Consider the following 24,032-nt stretch of genomic DNA (forward strand, 5'->3'; position numbering starts at 1 on the left):
TGGCTCACAGAAGGCAATGATTTTGAGAAAAAGAACATGTGGATTCTCCACTCTGAGTGAGCCTCCAGTGTGGGTTTGTTTCTTCCAGCTGTCAGGATATGAGATGCCATAGCTAGCGTCGGCAGTGAACGTCACATAAACCTAGACACACGCCTGGGTAGGGAAACTCAGTGGAGGAACTGCCTCCATCAGAGCACCCTGTTGCCACGTCTGCGGGATTCTGTCTTAAATGCTAATTTGGGTCCAGAGCACGGTGGACAGTGTCATTCCTAGGCACTGTAAAGTGTAAGGGGAAATAAACCCTTCACGAGTTGCTTTTGGTCGTGGTGTTTATCTCCGCAACGTAAAAGTGAACTAACTATACAGAGAGAACCAGAGTCTAACTTAGATGTGAGTCCAAAGGCCCTCTTGCCTCTACAGCTCCTGGTATGCCCCACCATGCTCGGTTTGGGGGAAGCTTTGAAAACGAAACAGAAACGCCCACATCAGAAGTTCCAGTGGCTCTGGGGTGGGCGGCAGGAGTCAGGTCTGGCAGAGCCTGTCACACACGGGTCTTCGTGCAGATGGCCTCTCTGGGATTGCTGCAGGTCTAAGTCCTTGTGTTCGTCTGTACAGCAGGCACAAGCATGGGCTTCTTATTACCGTCATCTTTATGTATGTGTAGGTGTGTATGCTGAGGTACACACATATATGACAGTCAAAGGATAACCTGGAGGTGCTGTTTCCTTCCGTATGGGTCCCCAGGGCCAAACACAGGCTGTCAGTGTGGTGCCAACACTCTCACCTGCTGGACCACCTCAGCAGCCCTTTTTTCCTTCTGAGACAGGGTCTCGCTAGTAGCCCAGGCTGATCTTGAACTCATGTGCAATCCTCCTGCCTCCGTGTTGGGATTCAGGTGAACACGACCACTCTGGGTATGACTCTTTATCTCTCTGTCTCCTTTATTTTTTCCTTGTTAATGCCAGGGATTGAACCCGGGATCCTATGCATGCTGGTCAAGCATTCTACCATTGAGCTGCGGGACCCAGTGGTTGGTTGGTCTCTCTTCATTCCTTCTCCAGACCCCGCCCTCTTTTGTAGTGGGAGATAGGGGCTGAGTGACAGCCCCAGCCCCAGCCAGTTCACACTGATACTGCAAATGCATAGCCAGCAAGCCAGAAGCAACTGTCACGCCCTGTCAGCGGCAGCGGGGCAGACTTGGCCAGGTGGTGGCTGTGTGTATGTCCCAGTGCCAATCTGTGGGCCTTCCCTGGAGCTCCATCCGGGTGGGGGAGAACGAAGCAGAGGTGTATTCACAGCAGGGTGTTAGGTGGCAGTCAGATCTTTTCTCGAGGTTTTCTGAGGTAAACACAGGCTGGAGACCAGGTGTCCTCAGAGCGTTGGGAAGACTGTTTTCAAAATGATCTGCAGCAAGAAGAGAAGATGGGAAAGCCCAGGGCTGATAGCTACCCGACTAATGAGCATTTGCAGGTACCATGCCTTTGACCCCAATACTCAGGAGGCAGAGGCCGGCGGATCTCTGTGTCCCAGGCCAGCCAGGCTACATAGTGAGACCCTGTCTCAAAATAAATAGACAAACAAATAAGTAAATTTAAAAAGTCAAAGCTAGTCGGCAGTGGTGGCACATGCCTTTAATCCCAGCACTCAGGAAGTAGATGCAGGTTATCTCTTGAGTTTGAGGCCAGCCTGATCTACAGAGCAAGTTCTAGGACAGCCAGAATTACTCAGAGAAACCCTGTTTTGAAAAAAAAGGCAAAGCAAAAGTCTATGTAGTTCTACTTAGAAAGATCCTGTCTCAAAATTTAAAAGTAGGGACTAAGAGGCAGCTCAGCTGGTGAAGCACGTGACAAGCATGAGGGCCACATGAAAGGCTGGTACAGCGCACACACGTGACCCCAGTGCTGGCTGGAAGGGCAGAGACAGCTGGGTCCCTGGAACTCACTGGCCAGCAAGTCTAGCAAAGCTCCGGTTCAGAGAGATGCCCTGCCTCAAAAAATAAGAACAAGAGAGGATTTAATCCCAGCACTCGGGAGGCAGAGGCAGATGGATCTCTGTGAGTTCGAGGCCAGCCTGGTCTACAAGAGCTAGTTCCAGGACAGGCTCCAAAGCCACAGAGAAACTCTGTCTCGAAAAACCAAAACAAACAAACAAACAAACAAAAAAGAACAAGAGAGGAAGATGCCGCATGTCAATTTCTGCCCCCAACACGTGTACACACACAGGTTCAGTTCCCAGCACCCCAAAATAAAACCAAGCTAATCAACCTCATTCCCTGCTACCAAAGAGGGAAAAGAGAAAAAGAAAGATTTTATGTCAGAATTGTAGCAACAATTTTTTCTTTATTCTTTGCCTTTTTTTTTGTTGTTGTTGTTTTTTTTTTTTTTTTGGTTTTTCGAGACAGGGTTTCCCTGTAGTTTCTAGAGCCTGTCCTGGAACTAGCTCTTGTAGACCAGGCTGGCCTTGAACTCAGAGATCCGCCTGCCTCTGCCTTCCGAGTGCTGGGATTAAAGGCGTGCGCCACCACCGCCCGGCTTGTTTGTTTTATTTTTGAGACAGGGTTTCTCTATGTAGCCCAGGATATCCTGAAACTCACTCTGTAGACCAGGCTGGCCTCAAACACGGAGATCCACCTGCCTCTGCGTCCTGAGTGCTGGGATTGAAGGTGTTTGCCCCCACTGCCCGGCCGGCTTTCACTTTTGCACCTAAACACAGGCCAGTGGCTTCCCTCTGCCCTGTCACCCTGGTCATAGCAATGCATAGTTCCCACCTGGCAGATCCCTCCACACTGTGGGGAAAAAGTGGGCTACAGAAAGTCCAAGATGGGGCCTCAACCTTCTGGATGCCAAGGTAAGCCAAGCCCCCCACATAGCCTTCCTCTGTTTTCGGGTGATGGGGTCCACACTCCCCACATTAGAAGGCTGTGCTGAGGGGAAGGGTTGAGCCCCACCTGGGTAAGTTCATCATCCTCCCGGGTCAGGTTCTCTATGATGTCAAAGTGATCCACACCACACAGCTGTTGGAAAGAGGCCTCACACCCCACTCGGCACAGCGTCTGGATGGGAATGAGGGGTGTAGGCGTAAGAGTCCAGATGGGAGAGGTAGGGCTCTCAGGGTCCAGGGTATGGCAGGTTCATTTGAATGTGTTTGTTGAATGAATGACTGTCTTCGAGTCCAGTAAGATAAAATACGTCGAGTTATCACAGCCCTGGGGACCGTACCAGAGCCTTGCTCATGCTTAGCAAGTATGTTACCACCGAGTAGCGTATTGCCTTTCATTTTAAAATTTGAAACAGGCCCAAGTTAGCCAGGCTGGCCTTGAGTTCACTCTACAGCACATCCAGACCTCATGGTCCTCTGGCTTCAACCTCTGGTGTAACTGTTATCAGGGTGTGTACCACCAAGCCCCGCTCATTTGGGCAGAATAACAAGGAAGACGACATCACATGACCCTCAACCAGCCGCCATTGGCTAGCCATTGGCAGTACCTCATAGAACTCCCTGGACTGTCGGTGGAATTCTGGGGACTCGTGCTGACCCACAACCACCAGCACAGGACAGGTTGGACCCACAGGCCTCACCGGAGCCACCTCCAAGCGCCGCCGTGGGCTGTTTCTCTGAGCATCTTCCCTGGGGGAGAAAGAGTGGAGGAGTCAGGATACAGGGGACACAGGCCTCAGATTGGGGCTGGACACATGCAGAGGGCAGACAACTCACAGGGTCATGTGCAGAGGGGCATTCTGGGAGGTAGCTATGATGGGCTCCAGGTCATAGATCCCGCTCACCAGGAGAAAGCCTACGAAGGTGAGAAGTTCAGGCCAGGGGCCAGGCCCAGAAGGATGGACCCACCCACCCTTCGAGTCAGCACCCTAGTCACTAGCCTTTCAAGCAGTTGCTCAACCCTCCAACCCTCCAGAGAGGGGAAGGGTTGCCTGGCCAGGTCCTGGACCCTCAGAAACCTTAAGGGATGGATGCCAGCCTGGGCTACGTGATATCCTGTTTTAACAAACAGTAAGAAACCTTGGAGGTTGGCCATGACACCATGCTTCGTCCAACTGTCAAGGAGCACCATGGCGGCCAGGTGAGCTCCTGCAGAGTGTCCACAGACGTAGATTCCCCTGGGTCAGACGGAGAGCTGGGTTACATCCACTTCCCTACGGCATCTGGAGTCCCAGGCTGCACCCGGCTCCACAGACCTGCCCTCCCGTGGTCCACCAAGGGCATCAGCAGCAATACCTACTCATTGCTCGGATATCGCCTCTGCAGAAACACAACGCTGCGGGTCACCTGGTCCACCATCCGGTCCAGTGTGCCTGAGCAGAGGAAAATGCTGGGTGAGGATCCATCAGGGGCTCTACCCTCACAAAGCTCTGGCGCCCAAACCTTCAGAGGCTACCTTTGGGTGCAATGTCGTAAGCCACTACAGCCACGACCACGCCCTGGGCTGTCAGCGGGTTCACCATGAAGGCCGAGACATCCTTACTGTGGAAAGACAGAGACAGAGGCTGGAGAACGGGCTCTTCCAGGACAAAGGTTTCATTCCTAGTTCCCACCTGGAGGTGTACAAACATCCATAACTCCAGTCCCTCTCCTAGCTCTGCATGCATCAGGCATGTAAGTGGTGCACATACATATATGAAGGCAAGACGCTCAACACTATATAATAAATAATAATAAGACACAAATGTCAAGGAGCGTGTAATGCTATACTTGGGAAGGAGAGGCAAGAGGATCAGGAGTCCAAGGTCAGCCTCAACTACTTACTGAGTTTGAGGCTAGCCTTGGCTACTGAAGACAGTCCCAAACACCCAAACAACATAAAAAGAAAGAGAAAGGCTGGGCAGTGGTGGCACACGCCTTTAATCCCCGCACTGGGGAGGCAGAGGCAGGCGGATCTCTGAGTTCAAGGAAGCCTGGTCTACAAAAGCTAGTTCCAGGACAGGCTCCAGAGAAAACCTGTCTCGGAAAAAAAAAAGAAAGAAAGAAAAGCTAAGAAAGTGACAGCTGGAGGCGACTTGACCATGACACGCTGCTTCCCTAAAGTCCTGAACACACCATGTGGCAGATTTCCCATGCACACGGGACACCGAGTGCTGAGAGAAAAGAACAGGCTGCCCTTACTCTGTCAGCTAGCCGCAGGAGCCTGGGGACTTTAACCTCGAGGCTGGCTCTGTCCTTTGGGAAGGAGAGACTGTGTTCCCTCTCTTAGCAAGTTGTGAGCGCCGGAGGTTAAATGTGTAGAGAGTGTTAAATGGAATAAAATAGTGATGAATAACTGGAAAAATAAAAAACTGAGCCTGCTGGAGAGGGATAGACCCAAGATGGGCCTGTGAGCCTGCTGGGGGGAGGGATAGACCAAAGATGTGCATCTGTAGCATAGTCCTAAGAACAGCAATGCCCTCCATGATCCTAAGTGCCTAAGTGATCCTTCTTCCCAATGCCAGGGCACCTACTGTGGTGCACACAGCATGTGTGTGTAATCATGTGTGTATCTCATGTGCGCCAGGCTGGCCTCAAACTCTCTACACAGCTGAGGAGAACCCAGAACTTCTGATCGTCCGTCCTCCACCACTGGATGGCTGGGATCACCAGTATGCACCGTCACACTCAGTGTGATTCGGTGCTGTCAAAGGAACACAGGGTTTAGCGCACACCACAGGAATTCTACTGACCTAGCTCCATCCCAAGTTCTTGTTTTGTGTCTTCTGAGACAAGGCTGGCCTCAAACTTGCAGGAATCCTCCTGCCTCAGCTTCCCTTTTACCAGTTTCCAAAGCACTGATATTCCATGTCCTCTTGGTCCCAAACAAACCTGTGTGGTTGGTCATTCTGACGTTTCTTTGCCAAACAAGTTGACCAGACACACTTTTCTGTACATGTAGAGACTTGAATTCTATCTCCTGAAAATGTATGTCCAAATCCTGCACCCAAGAGTTCAGGATATGGTCTTACAGGGAAATAGCATCTCTGAGACAGAACTGATAATCTTGGTTTATTTTTTTAAAAAAATTTAGCAGAGATGGACTGGAGAGATGGCTCAGCGGTAAAGAGCACTGGCTGCTCTTGCAGAGGGCCTGGGTTCAGTGTCCAGCACCCACATGGCAGCTCACAACCACCTGTAACTCCAGCTCCAGGAGACTGATGCCCTTGTCTGGCCTACCTGGGCACTGCGAGCATGTGATACACAGACATACATGCACACAAACATGCTTAAACAGCTGGGCAGTGGTGGTAATGTCTTTAATCCCAGTACTGAGGAGGCAGAGGCAGGCAGATCTCTGAGTTCAAAGCTACCCTGATCTACAGAGCGAGTTCCAAGACAGCAGGTATACACAGAGAAACCCTGTCTTGAACCCCCACTCCCCAAAAAAATGTATTACTTATTTTTATGCATGAGTGTGTGTATGTGCACATGAGTACAGTTCCTGTGGATGCCAGAAGAGGGCATCAGATCCCCTGGAGCTGTTGGGTGCTGGGAACCAAACTCAGGTCCTCTGGAAGGGCAGTAAGCGCTCTTTAACCCCTAAGCCATGTGCCCAGTCTTTAAGAGGAGAGGGAGCTCTGGGACACAGGCCCATGTGAAGGCAAAAGCAGAAGCTGGAGACACAGCCACAGCAGAGGAACACTGCACCTCCAGGCTGACCTGGGAACACCGTGGCTCTGACTTCCTACCCCACAGAGGTGAGAGGTCACACTTCTCGTCTTGCAGGTGGACCTCGTGGTAATGTGTCACAGTAGCTTGGGAACACCAATCCCCCGGTCACCCAGATCCCACTCACCTTCCGTTCTGCCAGTATCCTCCATGAAAGAACAGGAAGAGGGGAAAAGCTGTAACAAAAGGCAGGGGGCGCTGGTGAGCCGGACACCCGGCTGCCTCTGCTGGGGACCAGGAGCTCTGCCCATCTCACCCTTGGAATCCTTATCAGGAAAGTAGATGTCCATTTTCTCCCCCTCGCCATCACCATAGGGGACATCCAGCTGATTTCTCCTGGTGGCCCGGGCTTTCCTGGTGGCTGCAGATGCAGACAAGCTCTTGTCAGTTAAGCCCAGCACAGCAAGTCCTAGGTGGCTGTGATAATTGGTCAGTTTAGGCAGCTCCGGGCAGGAGGCTTTCCCAGGCCTGACACCTCCGGACCTGTGGTCCCTACAGACCTGTGGTCCCCTCAGCCACTGCTTCCCTGTATTCTTGTTACATATTCCGCCAGAGAGCACACAACTATCTAAGCCTTTGGAAAAGCAATCTATTTTCACTTGTATATTTTACTACATTTTTATGCATTCATCCAGTGTGGCATGTGTGTGTGTGTGTGTGTGTGTTAAGGTGTGAGCATGGCACAGCATGTTTGTGGAGGTCAGAGGACCCCCTTTAGGAACTCGTTCTCTCCTACCATGGGCACTGGGGATGGGACTCAGATCATCAGGACAATTTACAGACGTATATGTGTATGTGTGTGTGTTTGTATGTGTATGCAGTGAGGGTGTGAGCGCCACCAAGTCTGAATTCAGGTCCTTACATCTGAGCAGCAAGCACTTCATCCACTGAACCAGCTCCCCAGCCCTTGCTCTATTTTTGTTTGTATATTTATTTATTTGATTTCTTTTTGAGATAGGATATCTCTACAAAGCCTTAGATGTCCCAGAAGCCACAGAGATCCACCTGCCTCTGCTTGCCAAGTACTAGAATCAAAGGTGTGCTGTAGATGGAAGTTTCTGCCCTGCCTGATCCCACAGTCATTCAGTCCCAAAGAAACACACAGGGGCTTATATCAATTATAAACTATTTGGCCTATTAGCTCAGGCTTATTATTAAGTAGCTCTTACAACTTAAATTAACCCATAATTCTTGTCTATGTTTAACCACATGGCTTAGTACCTTTTCTCACTGAGACATTCTCATCTTGCTTCTTCTCCATCTGGCTGGTGATTGACTCTGCCTGCTCTCTTCCCAAAATTCTCTTAGTCTGGTTGCCCCACCTATACTTCCTACCTGGCTATTGCCCAATCAGCATTTTATTAAACTAATATGAGTGACAAATCTTTACAGTTTACAAGAGCATTATCCCCACAGCAGTGTGAGCCACCAAATGTGGCTCCTTGTTTATCGAACTCAGGCCAACAGGCTGGCATGGCAGGTACCTTTACCCACTGAAGCATCTTGCCAACCTGAAATTAATAATTTTGAGACCATCCAACTAGGGACAGGGACATCTGAATCTAAAACAGGGCCTTTTTTTTAAAAAAAAAAAGATTACTATATGCAGGACAGTGGTGGCACATGCCTTTAATCCCAGCACTTGGGAGGCAGAGGCAGGCTGATCTCTGTGAGTTCAAGGCCAGCCTGGTCCATAGAGCTAATTCTAGGACAGCCAGGGCTATTACAAAGAGAACCCATCTCGAAAAACAAAATAAAATAAAGAAAAAAAAGATTTATTTTATTATTTATAACAAAAGCTGGGGCTGGAGAGGTGGCTGGGCCGGAAGAGATGTGCTGCTCGCTGCCCTGGCAGAGGAAATAAATTTCACTCCCAGCACCCACACTGAGCAGTTCATCTGTAGTTCCAGCTCTGGGGCACTGGGCACCTCCTGCCTCCTCGGGTCAGAGTCTACACAACGTGGAAGACTATGGACCCACATCCCCCACCCCAACTTTTTTTGTTGTTTGTTTGCTTTGTTTTTTGTTTTCGAGACAGGGTTTCTCTGTGTAGCTTTGGAGCCTGTCCTGAAACTCTGTAGACCAGGCTGGCCTCAAACTCACAGAGATCCACCTGGGATTAAAGGCCACCACCATCACCCTGCAACAAACCCCTTTTTCTGAGTAAACAATGTTTTTATCAACAGCACTGGGTCAGTTAAATATCTAAATTATCCCTACCTCATACCACAAATATCAACTCCAGATATGTCAAACATAAAACAGACTTTCAGAAAGCCTCACAGGAGCCGGCGAGATGGCTTAGCAGGTAAAGGAGCTTGTCACCAAGCCTGAAGATCTGAGCTCAGTCTCTGGGACCCACACGGTGCCAGGAGAGAAACGGTTCCTGAAAGTTGTCCTCTGCTGTACACACGCTACAGCGCACACATGGTACAGCACACACGTGTCCTCACACACTCATTAGAGGATGACAGCAGAACAGGTCTTCATGACCTTGAAGTCAACAAAGGCCACACACACCCAGGAATAATATTCAGAAAAGAAATAAGAGATTTGGCTGTGATCTGCCAGCACTTGGGAGGCCAAGTCAGGAGGGTCTGAAGACCAGCCTGGGCTACACTGCAGGACTCTTTCCCAACAAAACAAAAAGTATTTCCTCGTGTAAAGAGCCAGTAGAGGTCACAGATCCTATACGGAGGGTCACGGTCATATTGCTGTGTTCCTGCTGCTCTGGTCTTGGCTCCTTGGCTGCTGAAGACTCTCCCTCCACCGCCTATCCACAATCAGGGTCCCTCTCCCATCAGCACTGAGACTTCTTGGTGGGCTCTGCCTTCTCTTGTCTGCGGAAGGCAGTGACATCCCTCTCTACTCTTCCCCATTCTCCCTGAACCCCTGTAGCCAGTCGCCAGTGTGCACCTGTCACAATGAGCACCCCACATGGCCACTTCCTGGCTGAGATCCATCCTTGCTTCTCTATGGGTTATACTGGGCTGCCATAACAACATGCCCTAACCCAGAACTTCACTCTCTCCCACTTCTGGAGGGTGGAGGTCCAGCGGTTGGTGTCTGGTGAGGACCCTCTCTCCTTGGGCTGCAGTCCTGCAGGCAGGGCTTCACTGCCTCTGGGAGGGTCCCATGCCCAGGCTGTCGCAAACCACCCTGCTGAAGACAGCCTTGTCCGAACGTGTTGGCCCAGGGAACAAGCACCCACAGGAAGTATCACTTCTAGGTCAGAGGGTGGACTTGCTTGTCATCAGGAGGATCCTGCCAGTGCCCTCCATAGAAGCTTCCAGCAAGAGAGCTCTGCGTGCCTTGGGGTGATCAGCACAGCGGCCAATCAAAAGTTAGCGATTTCATTAAGAGCCCTGACAGCTTGCCTGACTGGATTAGATTACATAGTGCTAAAACTACATTTTTTTTTCTTTTTGTTTTTTTTTTTTTCAAGACAGGGTTTCTCTACAGATCCCTGGCTGTCCCGAGACTCACTCAGGCTGGCCTTGAACTCACAGAGATCCACCTGCCTCTGCCTCATCCCCGAGCTGGGATTAAAGGCGTGCGCAGCAGCAGCAGCAGCAGCAGCAGCAGCAGCAGCAGCAGCGCCCTGCTGAAACCATACTTTTGTTCTCAGTTGAAGAGAAGAAACAAAACCACTATAGGTGAATGGTGTTAGCTCACAGAAATCTCAGACATTTAAAACACCACTGACCAGGGAGTGGTGGCACATGCCTTCAATCTCAGTCTGGTCTACAGAGCAAGTTCTAGGACAGTCAAGGCTGTTATACAGAGAAACAAACAAAACAAAACAAAAAGAAGGAAGGAAGGAAGAAAGGGCCTCTGACTGGGACCTTTGCTCAGCGAACTGCCAGGGAACAATCTTTTTGTCCAATAAATATGTGTTGCTCTCAGTGGTTTAATACAGGGCTAAACGGCCAATGTCTAGGCAGGTAGAGGTTGGGTAGCACTTTCAGACAAAAAGAGAGCATGGGGAAGAAGAAGGGCAAAGTAACCAGCCAGACACAGAGGAAGCAGATGAACATGCCATGCTGAGAAAAGTACCGCCACATGGTAGAGTGTAGATAAGAAATACAGGTTAACTTAAGTTGTAACAGCTAGTTAGTAATAAGCCTAAGCTATTGGTCAAGCATTTATAATTAATAATAAGCCTCTATGCTGTTATTTGGGAGCTGGTTGGACAGAGAAAGTCTGCCTACAGTGGGCAGCAGGGTCATAAAGGTCAGGTGATGTACAGCCACCCCCAGAGTGTGAATACCACCTGAACCCCTAGGTGGGAACACCAGAGGGCTTTAGCAAGACACCACAGAATAAACCTCATAACAAAGCCAGAACTGGACTTTAATTATCCAAAACACAAAGCGTCAAAATTCTTACAGACAAAACCCCAGGTTCTAGAAATCATAGTGTGGCGCTCAGCTGAGTTCTGTGTTAGCGGGCTAACTAGTGGATACGGAAGCCGTGCAGATCAAAGGGCTGCCTCGGACTTCCAATCCTCCAACCTCCACGTTCCAACTGCTGGGAGCATCGGAAACACACAACACCACTGCTTTGTTTTGCATTTTGAGACCCATTCCTCAGGCTGACCTGGAACTCACTATGCAGTAACCCAGGATGACCTCGAACCTCCTGCTTCATCCTCTTGATTGACTGCTAGGATTCTAGGTTTGTTGTTTTTTTATGTGTGTATATGTGCATCTGTGTGTGTACATGTGCACCTCTGCAGGTGTCTGTGAAGCCAGAGGAGGGTCTCAGATCCTCTAGAGTTAGAGTTACAGGCAGTTGTGTGCCACCTAACATGGGGGCTGGGAACCAAACTCTGGTCTAACGCAAGATCAGGACAACCACTGAGCCATCTTTCCAGCCCTGGGATTCTGGTTTATTTTGACTTTTTTACTTCATTTAGCAAGGGTGTTTGGTTTTTTTTTTTAACTAAATTTATTTTATGTGTATGAGTATTTTGCCTACATGTATGTCAAGAGGATGTCAGATCCTCTGGAACTGGAATTACAGACAACTGTGAACTGCCATGTGGGTGCTGGGAATTGAACCCGAGTCCTCTGGAAGAGCAGCCAGTGCTCTTAACTGCTGGGCCATCTCTCCAGCCCCTGCAAACATGTTTAAATGTAAGCAACAGCCGTGAGTTGTGATGGGCTCTCTGTTTGTGTCTGCTGTTGAGTGCGGAGGAAGGAGCCCTGGGATTGGAACACATGGGCAGTGGCTCGACCATCAAGCCCTTGTTATAGATTCTGGGAGCAAATAATCAAAACACCAATAGTGGCTGGTTGTCACCTACAGTCACAGGAAGGTGAAGGAGCAGGAGCAGGCACACAGTCATCCTTGACAAGCTAGTGTAGGGAAGGAGGCCTGAGGCTAAGACTCAGAGAATATTTAGTCAAATCCAAGGACCACACAGAAAGGCAAGAGGAGCAGGGAAGAGAGACAGAGCAGTTGGGGAGAAGAGGACAGGACTGAGGAGCTCTAAGATGGGAGGGAGGGAGGGAGAGAGTTAAGGAGTGCCCTCTCCTCGCTCTGTGTGACACCCTTCACAGAACAGCACAGAGCAGCACAGGTCCCTTTCAAGAGGCTCACAGTCTCCTGGAACTCTGGCTTCAGAAAATCTCACTCTCTCCTCTGGCCTCCCCAAACACCAGACATGCTTGTGGTGCCCAGACATGCATGCAAGCAAAGCACCCATATGCATAAAATAAAAATAAAATATATTTAAAAAAATAAAATCAACATTTAAACAGTAACCACAAAAAGGATTTGCAGAAGCAGGAGGAACTGGAGGGAGAGGCTGGATCCAGGCACGTGCCTACCCACTAAAAACCTTAGGAAAGACCAGCGAGATGGCTCAGCGGGCAAAGGAGCTTGAAGCTATAGCAGTGATTCTCAACCTGTGGGTCGCAACCCCTTCAGGGATTCACATAGCGGGTATTTACATTATAATTCTTAATAATGCAAAATTAGTTATGAAGTAGCAACGAAAGACTTTCACAGTTGGGGTCACCATCACACGAGGAACTGTATTAGAGGGTGCAGCTTCAGGAAGGTGGAGAACCCCACTGTACTACAGTGTGGTAAGGAATCTGCATTTGCCGCTGGCCCACGACAAGCAAATAACAAAAAGTCAAAGCAAAACTTGCAGAACACACCCAGCCTGGTGAACGCTCATGGGGCACTCCCAAGAGCCAAAGGTGGAAACCACCCAAGATTACACAGAAGGGGGACCGAATTGTGGGGCACAGTGGAACACTCCCGGTACCATAAAAAAGGGTCGCAAACCTGTTACCTGCCACGATCCAAGACAAGACCTAATGTACCCTCTGTTGGGGAGGCAGCTTCAGTGGGAAGGTGCAGGGGCTGGAGGAGCCAGGATGGGAAGCCACTGCTTACAGGGTACGGGGTTTCCTCTACCGATGATTAAAACGTCTTTGAACTAAAGCTAGACACGTTCGTTTGTAGTTCATGCACTTGAGAAGCTGAGGCGGAAGAATTTCAGAGAGTTCAAGGCTGACCGGGCTACACAGTGAACACTAGCACATCCAAGGCTATAAAGCAATAATAATAAAGGAAGAATTGGGACTAGTGTTTTGCAACCCTTTGTTTTCTTCATCTTATCGCAGAGGGAAAATTCTAATTGTAAGGTAAGGCCTACTAATCAGTCAAGGGGGAGAGCCTGCTGTCAATCATAAAGCTCCACCATTCAAGGCATGCCTTGAGCTACAGGGAGCAGGAAGTGTAGTAAGCCCCAAGTTAAGGCCCCTGGCAGCTAAGCCCAGGCTGCTGATAGATCCAATGTCTCCCTGCTCACCCAAAAGACAAGCAGCCTTTGTGTGTGGCAGGCCTGAGTCATACCGTGGCCACTCAGCCTGCAGACCAGAGCTCCCAGAAGGAAGTCATACAGTTACTGCATACAGTTCCCCACAGATAATTCAACTAAATCTTAAATAAATAAATGAATGAATGAATGAATGAATGGGGCTGGAGAAATGGCTTAGAGGTTAATTAAGAGCACTGACTGCTCTTCCAGAGGTCCTGAGCTCAATTCCCAGGAACCACATGGTGGTTCACAGCCATCCGTAATGAGATCTGGTGCCCTCTTCTGGCCTGCAAGCACACAGGGAAAGAATGTTGTATACATAATAAATAAATAAATCTTAAAAAACAAAAAAAAACCCACAGTCATGGGGGTCTAGAGAGATGGCTGCATGGTTAAGAGCACAGGCAGCTGTTCCTCCAGAGGACCCGGATTCAATTCCCAGCATCCACAAGGCAGCTCGCAAATGTCTAAATTCCCGTTCCAGGGGATCCGACATCCTCACAGACATACATGCAGGCAATACACCAATGCACATAAATTATTTTTTAAAATGTTTGTAAAAATAAACAAACAAACACAGTTGTGACGTAGGGCAGGCGCACGCTTTCATCCCAGCACTAGGGAGGCAGAGGCAGGCGGACCTGGAGTTAGAGGCCAGCCTGGGTTACACAGTGAGACTCCTGCCTCAACAAGAACAATGGTTTCCAGTTTTTCTCTTTACACCCCTCTTCCACGTCCTCATTTCCTCACAATGAGGTAACCGCTGAGTCTCACAGGCAGCTCTGAGGAAGCCTTGGGATAGCCTAGAAACTCAGCTGAGGGAAGTGGTTTCTGGTTAGTAGCTGGACGGGCAATTTGACCTCATCCGGCAGGGAAGTGGGGCATGCCTGTCAGACATAAACCATAAGAAGGTAGACTTCTACCAACTCAATAATTAAGGACAACATTTTAATGCAATAGCCTGTTGGCTTTGATCTGGCTTTGTTCCTGAGACTGGGTATCATGTAGCATAGGCTGGCCTCTAACTCACTAAGTACTGTGGATGCCTGGCACTCCCGTTACCACTAACAGAGAATGGGATTACAGGTGTACACCCCCATGCCCGGCCAATGCAATACATTTAAAAATAACAAAGCGGGGCCAGTGTGATGTCTTAGCAGGGAAGAGCCGCCTGCTGCCAGTCAAGACTGACCACCTGTTCCATCCCACATGGTGAAACAGAATGAGAGCAGACGCAGCACGTTGCCCTCTGACCTCCACATGCACACATGGTACTTGTGCCCGCATATATACACTCAAAATAAATGTACCCTACCGTGGTGGTGCATGCCTTTGATCTCTGTGAGTTCGAGGCTAGCCTGGTCTACAAAGGGAGTTCCAGGACAGGCAGAACTGTTATACAAACTGTGTCACATAATAATAATAATAATAATAATAATAATAATAATAATAATAATAATAATATAATAAAATCCTTTTTTGAAAAAGACATTTTAAAAAATGCTAGGGGATGGGGGGCTGGCTCGGCTGGTGAGTGTGCTTGCCTGGGAAGCACAAGGAGAAAGAGGGAAGAAAACTGAAACCCAAGCCCTGCTAGGACTCAGCTCACTGTGTAGTCCTAGCTGGCCTTGAACTCATGACCCAGACCACACTGGCCTTGCATTAGAGATCTGCCTGGTGTGCAGGAATTAAGGGTGTGCACCACTAGGGCAGCCCTGCTAGCATTTCTTTCTTTTTTTTTTTTTTTTTTTTTTTTTTTTTTTGGTTTTTTCGAGACAGGGTTTCTCTGCAGCTTTAGAGCCTGTCCTGGAGCTAGCTCTTGTAGACCAGGCTGGTCTCGAACTCACAGAGATCCGCCTGCCTCTGCCTCCCGAGTGCTGGGATTAAAGGCGTGCGCCACCACCGCCCGGCCTGCTAGCATTTCTTGACAGCTGACCACAGGTACCTGTGTGCAAGCACTGGCTACTCTGAACGCTGACCTTTGGCTGGTGACGTCCTTCCCCCACCCCTGCTGCCCTTTTTACTCCTCTAGACAAGACAGGCAAATGAGTTGTCTCTAACCCCATTTATTTACTGAGCTGGCCGCAGCGAGGACCCTTCAGAGCCCAACCCAGGAAACAGCTCCAACCCACACTAAAAGGGCAAGAGAGAATGTGTGGATTGAACCCCCAAAGCCTGCCCCCCTCCCCCAGTTATCTCCATTGAGGAAACTCCCCAGGGCAGGGTTCTGAGACCAGGCAGTCGGCCAGCATCCAGTTCCCTGTTTGAGCAAACAGCTAGCTGCCCCCACATCCAAGTTACCCTCTGAGTGGACAGCTAGCGGCCTCCACATTCCGGTTCTCCAGCTGAGCGGAGAAGACAGCTAGCTGTCTGTGCCCTCCAGCTCCTCAGCACCACAGCACTCTGGGGCGGAGGGAAGACCTCACAGGCACAGGCCCCAAACTCTGATTGCTCTAAAGGAAACCAAAGCTTAATTTCCTTTCCTTCCTTCCCGCTCCCTTCCTTCCCATCTTTCTAGACATGGTCTCCTGTATCCCAGTCTGGCCTGGAATTCTCTATGGCACTGAGGATAGCCTTGAACCTCTGTCCCCCTCCTGTGCTAGAGCCACAGGCATGCATGACCATGCAGGTTCACGCTCCACTGAGAACTGAACCCCAGGCTCTGTGCATGCTGGGCAGGAGTCCCACCCACCATGCTCTTCCTCCAGCACCCCCGCTGCTCTCTGTACAGAGCAACCATATGACCTGGGCATAGTGATCAGCACCTGCAACCCAGCACTCAGGAGGCTGCGGCGAGAGGTTTACGAGTTCGAGGCCAGCCTGGGTTACAAAGTATATTGGCGGCCAACCTAGGCTACACAGAAAGACCCTGTCTCAAAATAAAATAACACAATCAAATTAAAAACTGCTGGTTGTTGGCGGAGCACGCCTTTAATCCCAGCACTTGGAAGGCCGAGGCAGGAGGATCTCTGAGTTTGAAGTCAGCCTGGTCCATAGAGAGAGTTCCAGGACAGTCATGGCTGCTACACTGAGAAACTTGGTCTTTAAAAACAAAACAAAACAAAACAAAAAAACCAAAAAAAAGAAAATTTAAAAAATAGCAACAATATCTTGCTTTTTTTCCTTTTTTTCCAGCTCACATTTCTGAGCCAAGCATAACCCGCCCTTGTAGAGCAGAGCTCTCAACCTTCCTAAGGCTGCGACCCTTTTAACACACTTCCATAAAATTATTTCATTGCTACTGTCATCTTGCTACCATCTATTATGAGTTATAGCGTAACTATTCAATATTTCTGATGGTCTTAGGTAACCCTGTTCATGACCGGCTGCCTTAGAGCCTGGAAACCCTTGCCAGCCAGGAGGGAGAGGAGGCTGTGTCTCATAGAGCCTGGCCTCACCCAAGCATCTTCTGCCTCCAGCTCTATCCCCTCCTCCTGCCCTAGCAGAGGGGGCTGGTATAAGGAAAGTGTCCCTCAGTGCTCAGTATCCACAGAGGGGTCCCGCAGTACCCTGGATTCCTGTCTCCACGAAGGTGTTGACAACATCCTCTGCTTTCATCCGGATGACCCACCTGCTGGGGGAGTACTGCTTCTCCAGCTCCTGTGGGCAAGACAGGGCTCGTGAGATGTCTGGCCATTCTCAGCTGGTGTGTCGACCCACCCCACCCCACGACAGACGTTCCTCTCAGCTTTTCTGCCCTGAAAAGACCCTCTGTAATATGCTCAGCTTCCTCCAAGTCTTTTCTTTCTTTCTTTCTTTCTTTTTTTTTTTTTTTTTTTTTTTTGGTTTTTCAAGACAAGGTTTCTCTGTAGCTTTGGAGCCTGTCCTGGAACTAGCTCTTGTAGACCAGGCTGGCCTCGAACTCACAGAGATCCACCTGCCTCTGCCTCCCGAGGGCTGGGATTAAAGGCGTGCACCACCACCGCCTGACCCTTCAAGTCTTTTCAACTTCCACTCCCCACACCCTCCACCAGCTGTCTCCAATTAGGATTTCAGAGGAGCACCTAAGGTGCCCTTAGATTCGTGATAAAGGGGCACCCCAAAGGCAGCCATGCCTTTAACCAGCTAACAGCCTTAATGAGAGATGAGGTCTATAAAGGTGTTCAGTTAATGACGCTGGGAAGCGGCACACTCCTGCAGAAGCTGACAGCACGGGAGGCCAAGCAGCTCTGTGGCCATTGGTTCTGGAGTCAAATGGCGCGACTCCATTTTCCTGGGAGGACAGTGTTCTGATCACAGGTAGACACAGGGTCACAGGGACAGAGGTGAGTGGGAGAGAAGAAACCAAAGGTCAGTCTGCAAATAACTAACCAGCCAGATGGCTAAAACATGGGGTGTGGGGAGGCTAGGCAGCTGGGGGACCACGGTGGGGGGCTAGGCAGCTGGGGCACGGTGATACTCACCTGTAATCCCAGCACTGTGGAGGCAGAGGCAGAGGAGCAATGCTACTTTGAGGGTAGCCTACAACTAGCAAGTTCCTGGGTAGCCAGGACCTCAGCTATAAATAAATGAAAAAGAAGGAATGTGGATCAGAGGCCGAGCGCGGCACCATGAGTTAACAGAGAGTAAGGAGGAGACTGAGCACAGCCAAAGGACCCTGAGCCAACACCATGGGCTCTATCTGGAAGACAGTGTGCCATCACACAAGGGCTGGGGCTGACCCTCATCAGCTTTCATTGCTTACTGGCTCTCTCTAGTCCCGGTATCCTCATTGGTATAACGGGGATCAGCACCCCCATTACAGGGCTAAGAGGGAGAAGGTATAGTATAAGAGAAATAACATCGGCCACTCAAACACAGTGGCCTCCTCCTGTTGAGTGGCACTCATGGTCAGAGGTCTTCTGAGCTGTAGAACCCTCTCATTCAGGCCGATACCCGTTGGATGTTAGGGCTCCACTTAGCACCCCAACTGTTATCATCTTTATATGTAGCCGAAGCTGGCCTTGAACTCCTATCTTCTGACTCGACCTCCCAAGTGTGAGATTATACCCACATGCCAAAATCTTTTTTTTTTAATTTTTAAATCAGTGTGTTTGTGGGTGTATATATATATGTGTGTGTGTGTGTGTGTGTGTATGTGTGTGTGTGTAGTATGTATACATGACTGTGGGTGCCTCAGAGCATCCTCCTGGAGCTGGAAGTTGTGAGCCATCTAATGTGGGTGCTGGGAGTCTGATTCAGGTCCTCAGGAAGAGCAGGGCATACTGAGTATCTCTTTAGCTTCTTGCTAAACAACTAGTAGTTGTTTTTACTACTAGTACTTATGACTAATAGTATTTATCTGTTTGTTTTATTTTTGTTTGTTTTGTTTTTGTTTTCTTTTTGTTTGTTTGTTTTCGAGACAGGGTTTATGTGTGTGCCCCTGGAACTCTGTAGTCCAGGCTGTCCTTGAATTCACAGAGGTCCGCCTGCCTCTCTGCCTCCCCAGTGCTGGGATTAAAAGTGTGCACCACCACTGCCCGGCCGACTGTTTTGTTTTTTCAAGACAGGATTTCTCTGTGTAGCCCTGGTTGTCCTGGAACTTGCTTTGTAGACCAGGTTGGCCTTGAACGTAGAGATTCATCTGCCTCTGCTGGGATCAAAGGTGTGGGCACCACGGGGCTGACAGATAGTTGTGAGAAGGGCAACAACTTTCAACAGATTCTGAGACGACTGTGACCTAAACAAAAAACTTTGTTTAAATAATACATGCTAACCAGTCAAAAAATCATAACGGAGCCGGGCGGTGGTGGCGCACGCCTTTAATCCCAGCACTCGGGAGGCAGAGGCAGGCGGATCTCTGTGAGTTCGAGGCCAGCCTGGTCTACAAGAGCTAGTTCCAGGACAGGCTCTAAAAAAGCTGCAGAGAAACCCTGTCTCGAAAAACCAAAAAAAAAAAAAAAAAATCATAACGGAATAGGAATTATCGAATGCAAAAATGTGCCGTCATGTTTTGTGTATGCAATTGGTAACTCTTGCAATAATCCAGAGTAACCAAACACAAACACATAGGGCAAAGAACGCTTCTAGGCATGCTAAGTGTGAGCCATAAAGATTTTTAGCTGAAATTAAAGGAATATTCTGAAGACGCTTAATACGGCCTGTCCCCTGAAGATACCTGCCTTGCTAGCGACTCACAGTAGGGACCCCCAATCTCTGACATCTTCCACACTGATTACATAAACATAGACCCACATTACAAAACCTCAGAATAAGGTTCAAATCCTCAGCCCCTTAATTCTGGAGGACTGAATTTAGTTTTTGCTATCTTGTGTTCTAAACCAGGTTAACAGGCTAAACCTGCCCTGATATGAGAAAATGAAGAAATCTGGCGCTCAAGCCTTGCAAATCTGACAGGTGGGTACCAGTCCGGGTTCTGGGCGGCTGTTCACCACCTACCTCTGCAGACAGGGTCTTCCAGGTCGCCTCGCCCGCGGAAAGCACAGCAGCTGCCATAGCCGGGTGCAGCGCCGAAAGCCACGCTGCAAGCTCCTCGCCCGTCGCAGGGACTAAAGGAGAGGGGGCGGGTCTACATGCGCCTTGGCTTCGCCACGCGCCTACTCTCGGCTGCGATTGGACGACTCATTTAAAGGAAGGCGCGAACTGGTGGACGTTTACCATTCTCGGACCCCAGAAGCTAAGGGTTGCTTGCACAGCCGCCATGAGTTACATCAATCTGCCCACCGTGCTGCCCGTCTCCCCCAGCAAGACCCGGGGGCAGATCCAGGTGCGGGGTCAGGTTCGGTCTGTGGGGGTCGGGGTGGTGGCTGGCCCGGGTGTACGCGAGCAGGGACCCCCTAAGATGACTTCTCTCCTAGGTGATCCTTGGGCCCATGTTCTCAGGAAAAAGGTACTGCATGGGCCTTTGGGGTGGGTGGGCTTCCCCCTGTATGCAGACCCTGGCTCTTCTGTCTCGCCTCCCCTCCTACGGACCTGACTTGGCCGCAAACTCCACCGCCCAACCTCAGTGCTCGCCTTCCCGCCCAAATTCCTGGATGTCTGCCTCCTTCCCGCCCAAGCCACAGCCCCTTCTCCCGAGGAACTCTTCTGTCCTTGCTGAGGCGGATCACATCCGGGTACCATAGGGACCCCCAGCGTACATCCCCAGAAGCCCAGTGGGCAACCCCGTGTGACCGCAGTGGTGGCTGGGAGGAGCCAGGACCCCTTTTCCGCCAGTTTCCGCATGCATCCCCCTCCCCTGCGAGCTCTCCTGAAACCACGGAGCCCAGTTTGCTCTGAGGTGAGGGTCCCTCCTCTGGGAGTCCCACCTGGAGTAAATCCGCCACTGCTCACGGTTTCTTGGTTTAAGTTTTTTGGGTATTTTTTGTTTTTGACTTAGCGTTTTTCTATGTGGCCCTGACTGGCCTAAGGCTCGCACTATAAACCAGGCTGGCCCTCGAACTCGGAGATACCCCTCCCTCAGCCTCCCGGGAAATGCCATGCCAGGCACCCCCACTGTTCTTGAATGGCATGGTGTCACCTGAGTTTTGTCCCTTGCTGGGAGCGGGAGGCCCAGAGGCAAGCGCTTTGGCGTTTCTTTGAAAAAGCTCTGTGAAGTTCATTCATAAAACTATTAAGTTTGTTCAGAACAGCTGGGGGTAAGTCTGGGCTAGAGGGTTAGGGTCGGGATGGCCTCACTAGGTGGTGGCAGCGAGCTGCAGTTCACACGGACCTCACCTGCGCTGGTACCACTTGCAGCACGGAGCTGATGAGACGCGTCCGGCGCTTCCAGATCGCCCAGAATAAATGCCTGGTCATCAAGTATGCCAAAGACACGCGCTACAGCAGCAGCTTCTGTACGCATGACCGGTCAGTCCCCCCACCCTCTCCCCACCCCCGTGATCCCGTGCTGCGGAAACCCCTAAGGCAGGGAACATTCTGTCAGATGTATCAGGGTGGGGGCTTTGTCAGAACCTGAGAAGGGATAGGCTGCTACAGGCCTCCGAGGGACAGGGACTCGAGGCTCCAAATTGAGAATGACCAGTGCCCAAATGAACATTGTGCTGGGAGAACCTGGGTTCCACTTGGGTAGACGCTGCCCCCTGCAGCCCTCATGACTGACTGCACAGAATTTTTTCTCTAGTTGGCCCCCTGCAATCAGGTGTCGGTCACCGTTATGAACTGTATGCTAGAGCACTGGGCACTACCCTGTGCAGCCGAAGGGTGGGTGGGAACTGAGTAAAGTGGTGGCAAGTCTGGGGATTGGTGTCCTGAGTCTCTGCTGAGTGTCCTGGGCTCACCCCTGAGCCAACGCTGACCACGAGGCTGGAGCTGCGGGCCAGGGTTGCTGTAGGCTGGGCCGAGGTTGAGCAGCCTCTTGTAGGGCACGTTTCTGAAGCGGAACAGGAAGTGGAATGTCCCTCAACTGGGGCTGGAATTCAAGCCATGCTTCCCCCCAGGCTCTATGCTGTGATCTTTACTTCCTTGTGTATGTGACCACGGTGTCTACCACACAGCATGGGATGAGTATCCCAGAAAGCCCAGGAGGTGGGTGGCCCAGGCAGTTCATTGCTTGTCCTCTGGTCTGCTCTACTGGGGGAGAAGGGAGCCTGTGCAGGGTGCGGAGGACAGCCTCCGGACAGGTCTTCACCTTCACCTTCTTTCTCTCAGCTTTGTGAGTTTCAAACTCGATTGGTCGGGCTTTGGTTTGATTTTTGTTTTTTTGAGGCAGGATTTCTCTACAGAGCCCTGGCTGTCCTAGAACTCACAGAGATCCGCCTTCCTCTGCCTCCCTAATTCTGGGATTAAAGGCGCGCACCAACATGCCTGGCCTTCATGTTTTCATAGCAAGCCCTTTACCCTTGAGACATCTCAACCCTGTTTTTGATTTGGTTGCTTTTAAAAATGCTCTTTGGTTTTTTGAAACAGGTTTTTCTGTGTAGCTCTGGCTGTCCTGGAATTCACTCTGTAGACGAAGCCGGCCTCAAATTCACAGAGATCCGCCTGCCTCTGTCTCCCGAGTGTGGGATTAAAGGCGTGGGCCATCCCTGCCCTGCTAGTTTTAAAACCTTTTATCTTGTTTGGGTATGGGAGTTTTGCTTCCTCCTATGTCTGCTTGCCTGGTGCCCAAAGGAGGTCAGAAGAGGGCATCAGATTCCTTGGGACAGGAGTTGTAGATGGTTGTGAGTCGTCATGTGGGTGCCAGGGATTGAGCATAGGTCCTCTGCAAGGAAAACAAATACCCTTAACTACTGAGCCCTCTCTCCAATCTGTCTATTGAGACATTGTCTCATTATGCAGCCTAGGTGGGCCTTTTAACTTGTGATCCTTCCTCCTCTTTCTGGAATTACAGGGGAGCAATACCACATCTACCCCTGCCCCTTACTACTAGGGTTGTAGACGAATCCTGTCACGCCCAGTTTCCCAGATCTTCGAGATTGTGAGGTTGTAACTGAGGCCAGAGGTGTTTAGATCTGTATGCCTGCCACTGCAGTGCTTGTCTGTGTTTGGGGAAACAGCTTTTTCTACTTTTGTTTTGAAAGTGAGGTAGACACAGGGAAGAGGGCAGGCATTGGACACAGCCCAGCATTCCACTCCTTAGAAAGCTGCCAGACAGCAGACAGCGAGGGTGGGTTCCCAGTGCCCTTTAAAGGCATTCTGTAGCATATCCAAACTGGCTCTCTGAGGCCTGGGTGGGTTCTTCCATGCCGGGAAGCGGTCTGCCACAAGGCCTGTCAGCTCTGTCAGCAGGTGGTCATGTGCTGCGGAGAGTCCTTTAATCTGTGGAGGGCAATGAATGGGGGGGGGGGGATCCAGAGAGCCACTCTGCTATCTGGCTTCCAAGCTCGCCTACCATTCCAGACACTGAGAACAGGACACTTCTTGTCTAGTTGCTGCTCGTACGCTAACACACAAACGTGTTACAGCTTTCCTGTGTGCTGGGCTCTCTTGTGGGACCAGAGAGATGTCTCAGTGGTTAAGGGCACTAGCTCTTGCCAAGAACCCCGGTTCAGTTCCCGGCACCCACATGGTGGCTCTAGTTCCAGTGGAACCTATACCCTCTTCACCAGATGTGCCCCTGATACACAGGCATAATTGCAGGAAAAACACTAACACACACAACGAAAACCTTAAACTTTTGCCAGGTGTGGTGCACACCTTTAATCGCAGCCCTTGGTGGACAGAGGTAGGCCAATCTCTCTGCTGTTCGAGGGCAGCCTGGTCTACAGAGTATCCAAATATCTCAAATACCTTTTGGCACTGACAACAGAACCCTGGGCGTGAGCTACCAGGTGCTCTACCACTGGGCTGTAGTCCAGAATCTCCCTAAAATTTTAAATTATATTTTACCACCATGTCAGTAATATAGGTCAGTGTTATCCTGGCTTGTTTTGAATTTTAAAAGAAATAAACCCAGTTTTTGCTGCTCAGTGTATTGTGGACCCTGGGGGGACTGTCCCTCCTAAAGACCTTAGCTGGAGTTGTGGCTCAGTAGTTGAGGGCTTCTGCAGTACACATACCTGATTCCCTGGAGGGTTAGTTTTTGAGGTTTTGTTTTGGGTTCAGGGTTTTGTTGTTGTTGCTGCTGAAACATTCCATAGACCAGGCTGATTTGGAACTCACTTGC

The 24,032-nt window shown here is 50.2% G+C and overlaps 2 protein-coding genes across 2 annotated transcripts in view; one reads left to right on the top strand and one right to left on the bottom strand.

The window, feature by feature from the left end:
• Positions 1–19,966, bottom strand: Afmid (arylformamidase). The gene is made up of 11 exons (XM_038325370.2): positions 19,865–19,966; positions 16,996–17,086; positions 6,905–7,009; positions 6,776–6,824; positions 4,394–4,479; positions 4,238–4,310; positions 4,018–4,115; positions 3,715–3,793; positions 3,486–3,627; positions 2,948–3,052; positions 1–1,404 (listed from the first exon to the last, which is right to left on the bottom strand). The coding sequence occupies exons 1-11, from the start codon at positions 19,919–19,921 to the stop codon at positions 1,372–1,374; spliced, it is 918 nt and encodes a 305-aa protein (XP_038181298.1). The 5' UTR covers positions 19,922–19,966; the 3' UTR covers positions 1–1,371.
• Positions 17,747–24,032, top strand: part of Tk1 (thymidine kinase 1) — a 12,601-nt gene continuing 6,315 nt past the window's right edge. Inside the window, exons 1-4 of the mRNA XM_038325371.1 lie at positions 17,747–17,776; positions 19,751–20,192; positions 20,284–20,315; positions 21,164–21,274. Coding sequence (XP_038181299.1) covers positions 20,127–20,192; positions 20,284–20,315; positions 21,164–21,274 — 209 coding nt within the window. The 5' untranslated portion in view covers positions 17,747–17,776; positions 19,751–20,126. The remainder of the gene's footprint in view (positions 17,777–19,750; positions 20,193–20,283; positions 20,316–21,163; positions 21,275–24,032) is intronic.

The sequence above is a fragment of the Arvicola amphibius genome, chromosome 4, assembly GCF_903992535.2.
Source record: "Arvicola amphibius chromosome 4, mArvAmp1.2, whole genome shotgun sequence".
Taxonomy (NCBI): Eukaryota; Metazoa; Chordata; class Mammalia; order Rodentia; family Cricetidae; genus Arvicola; species Arvicola amphibius.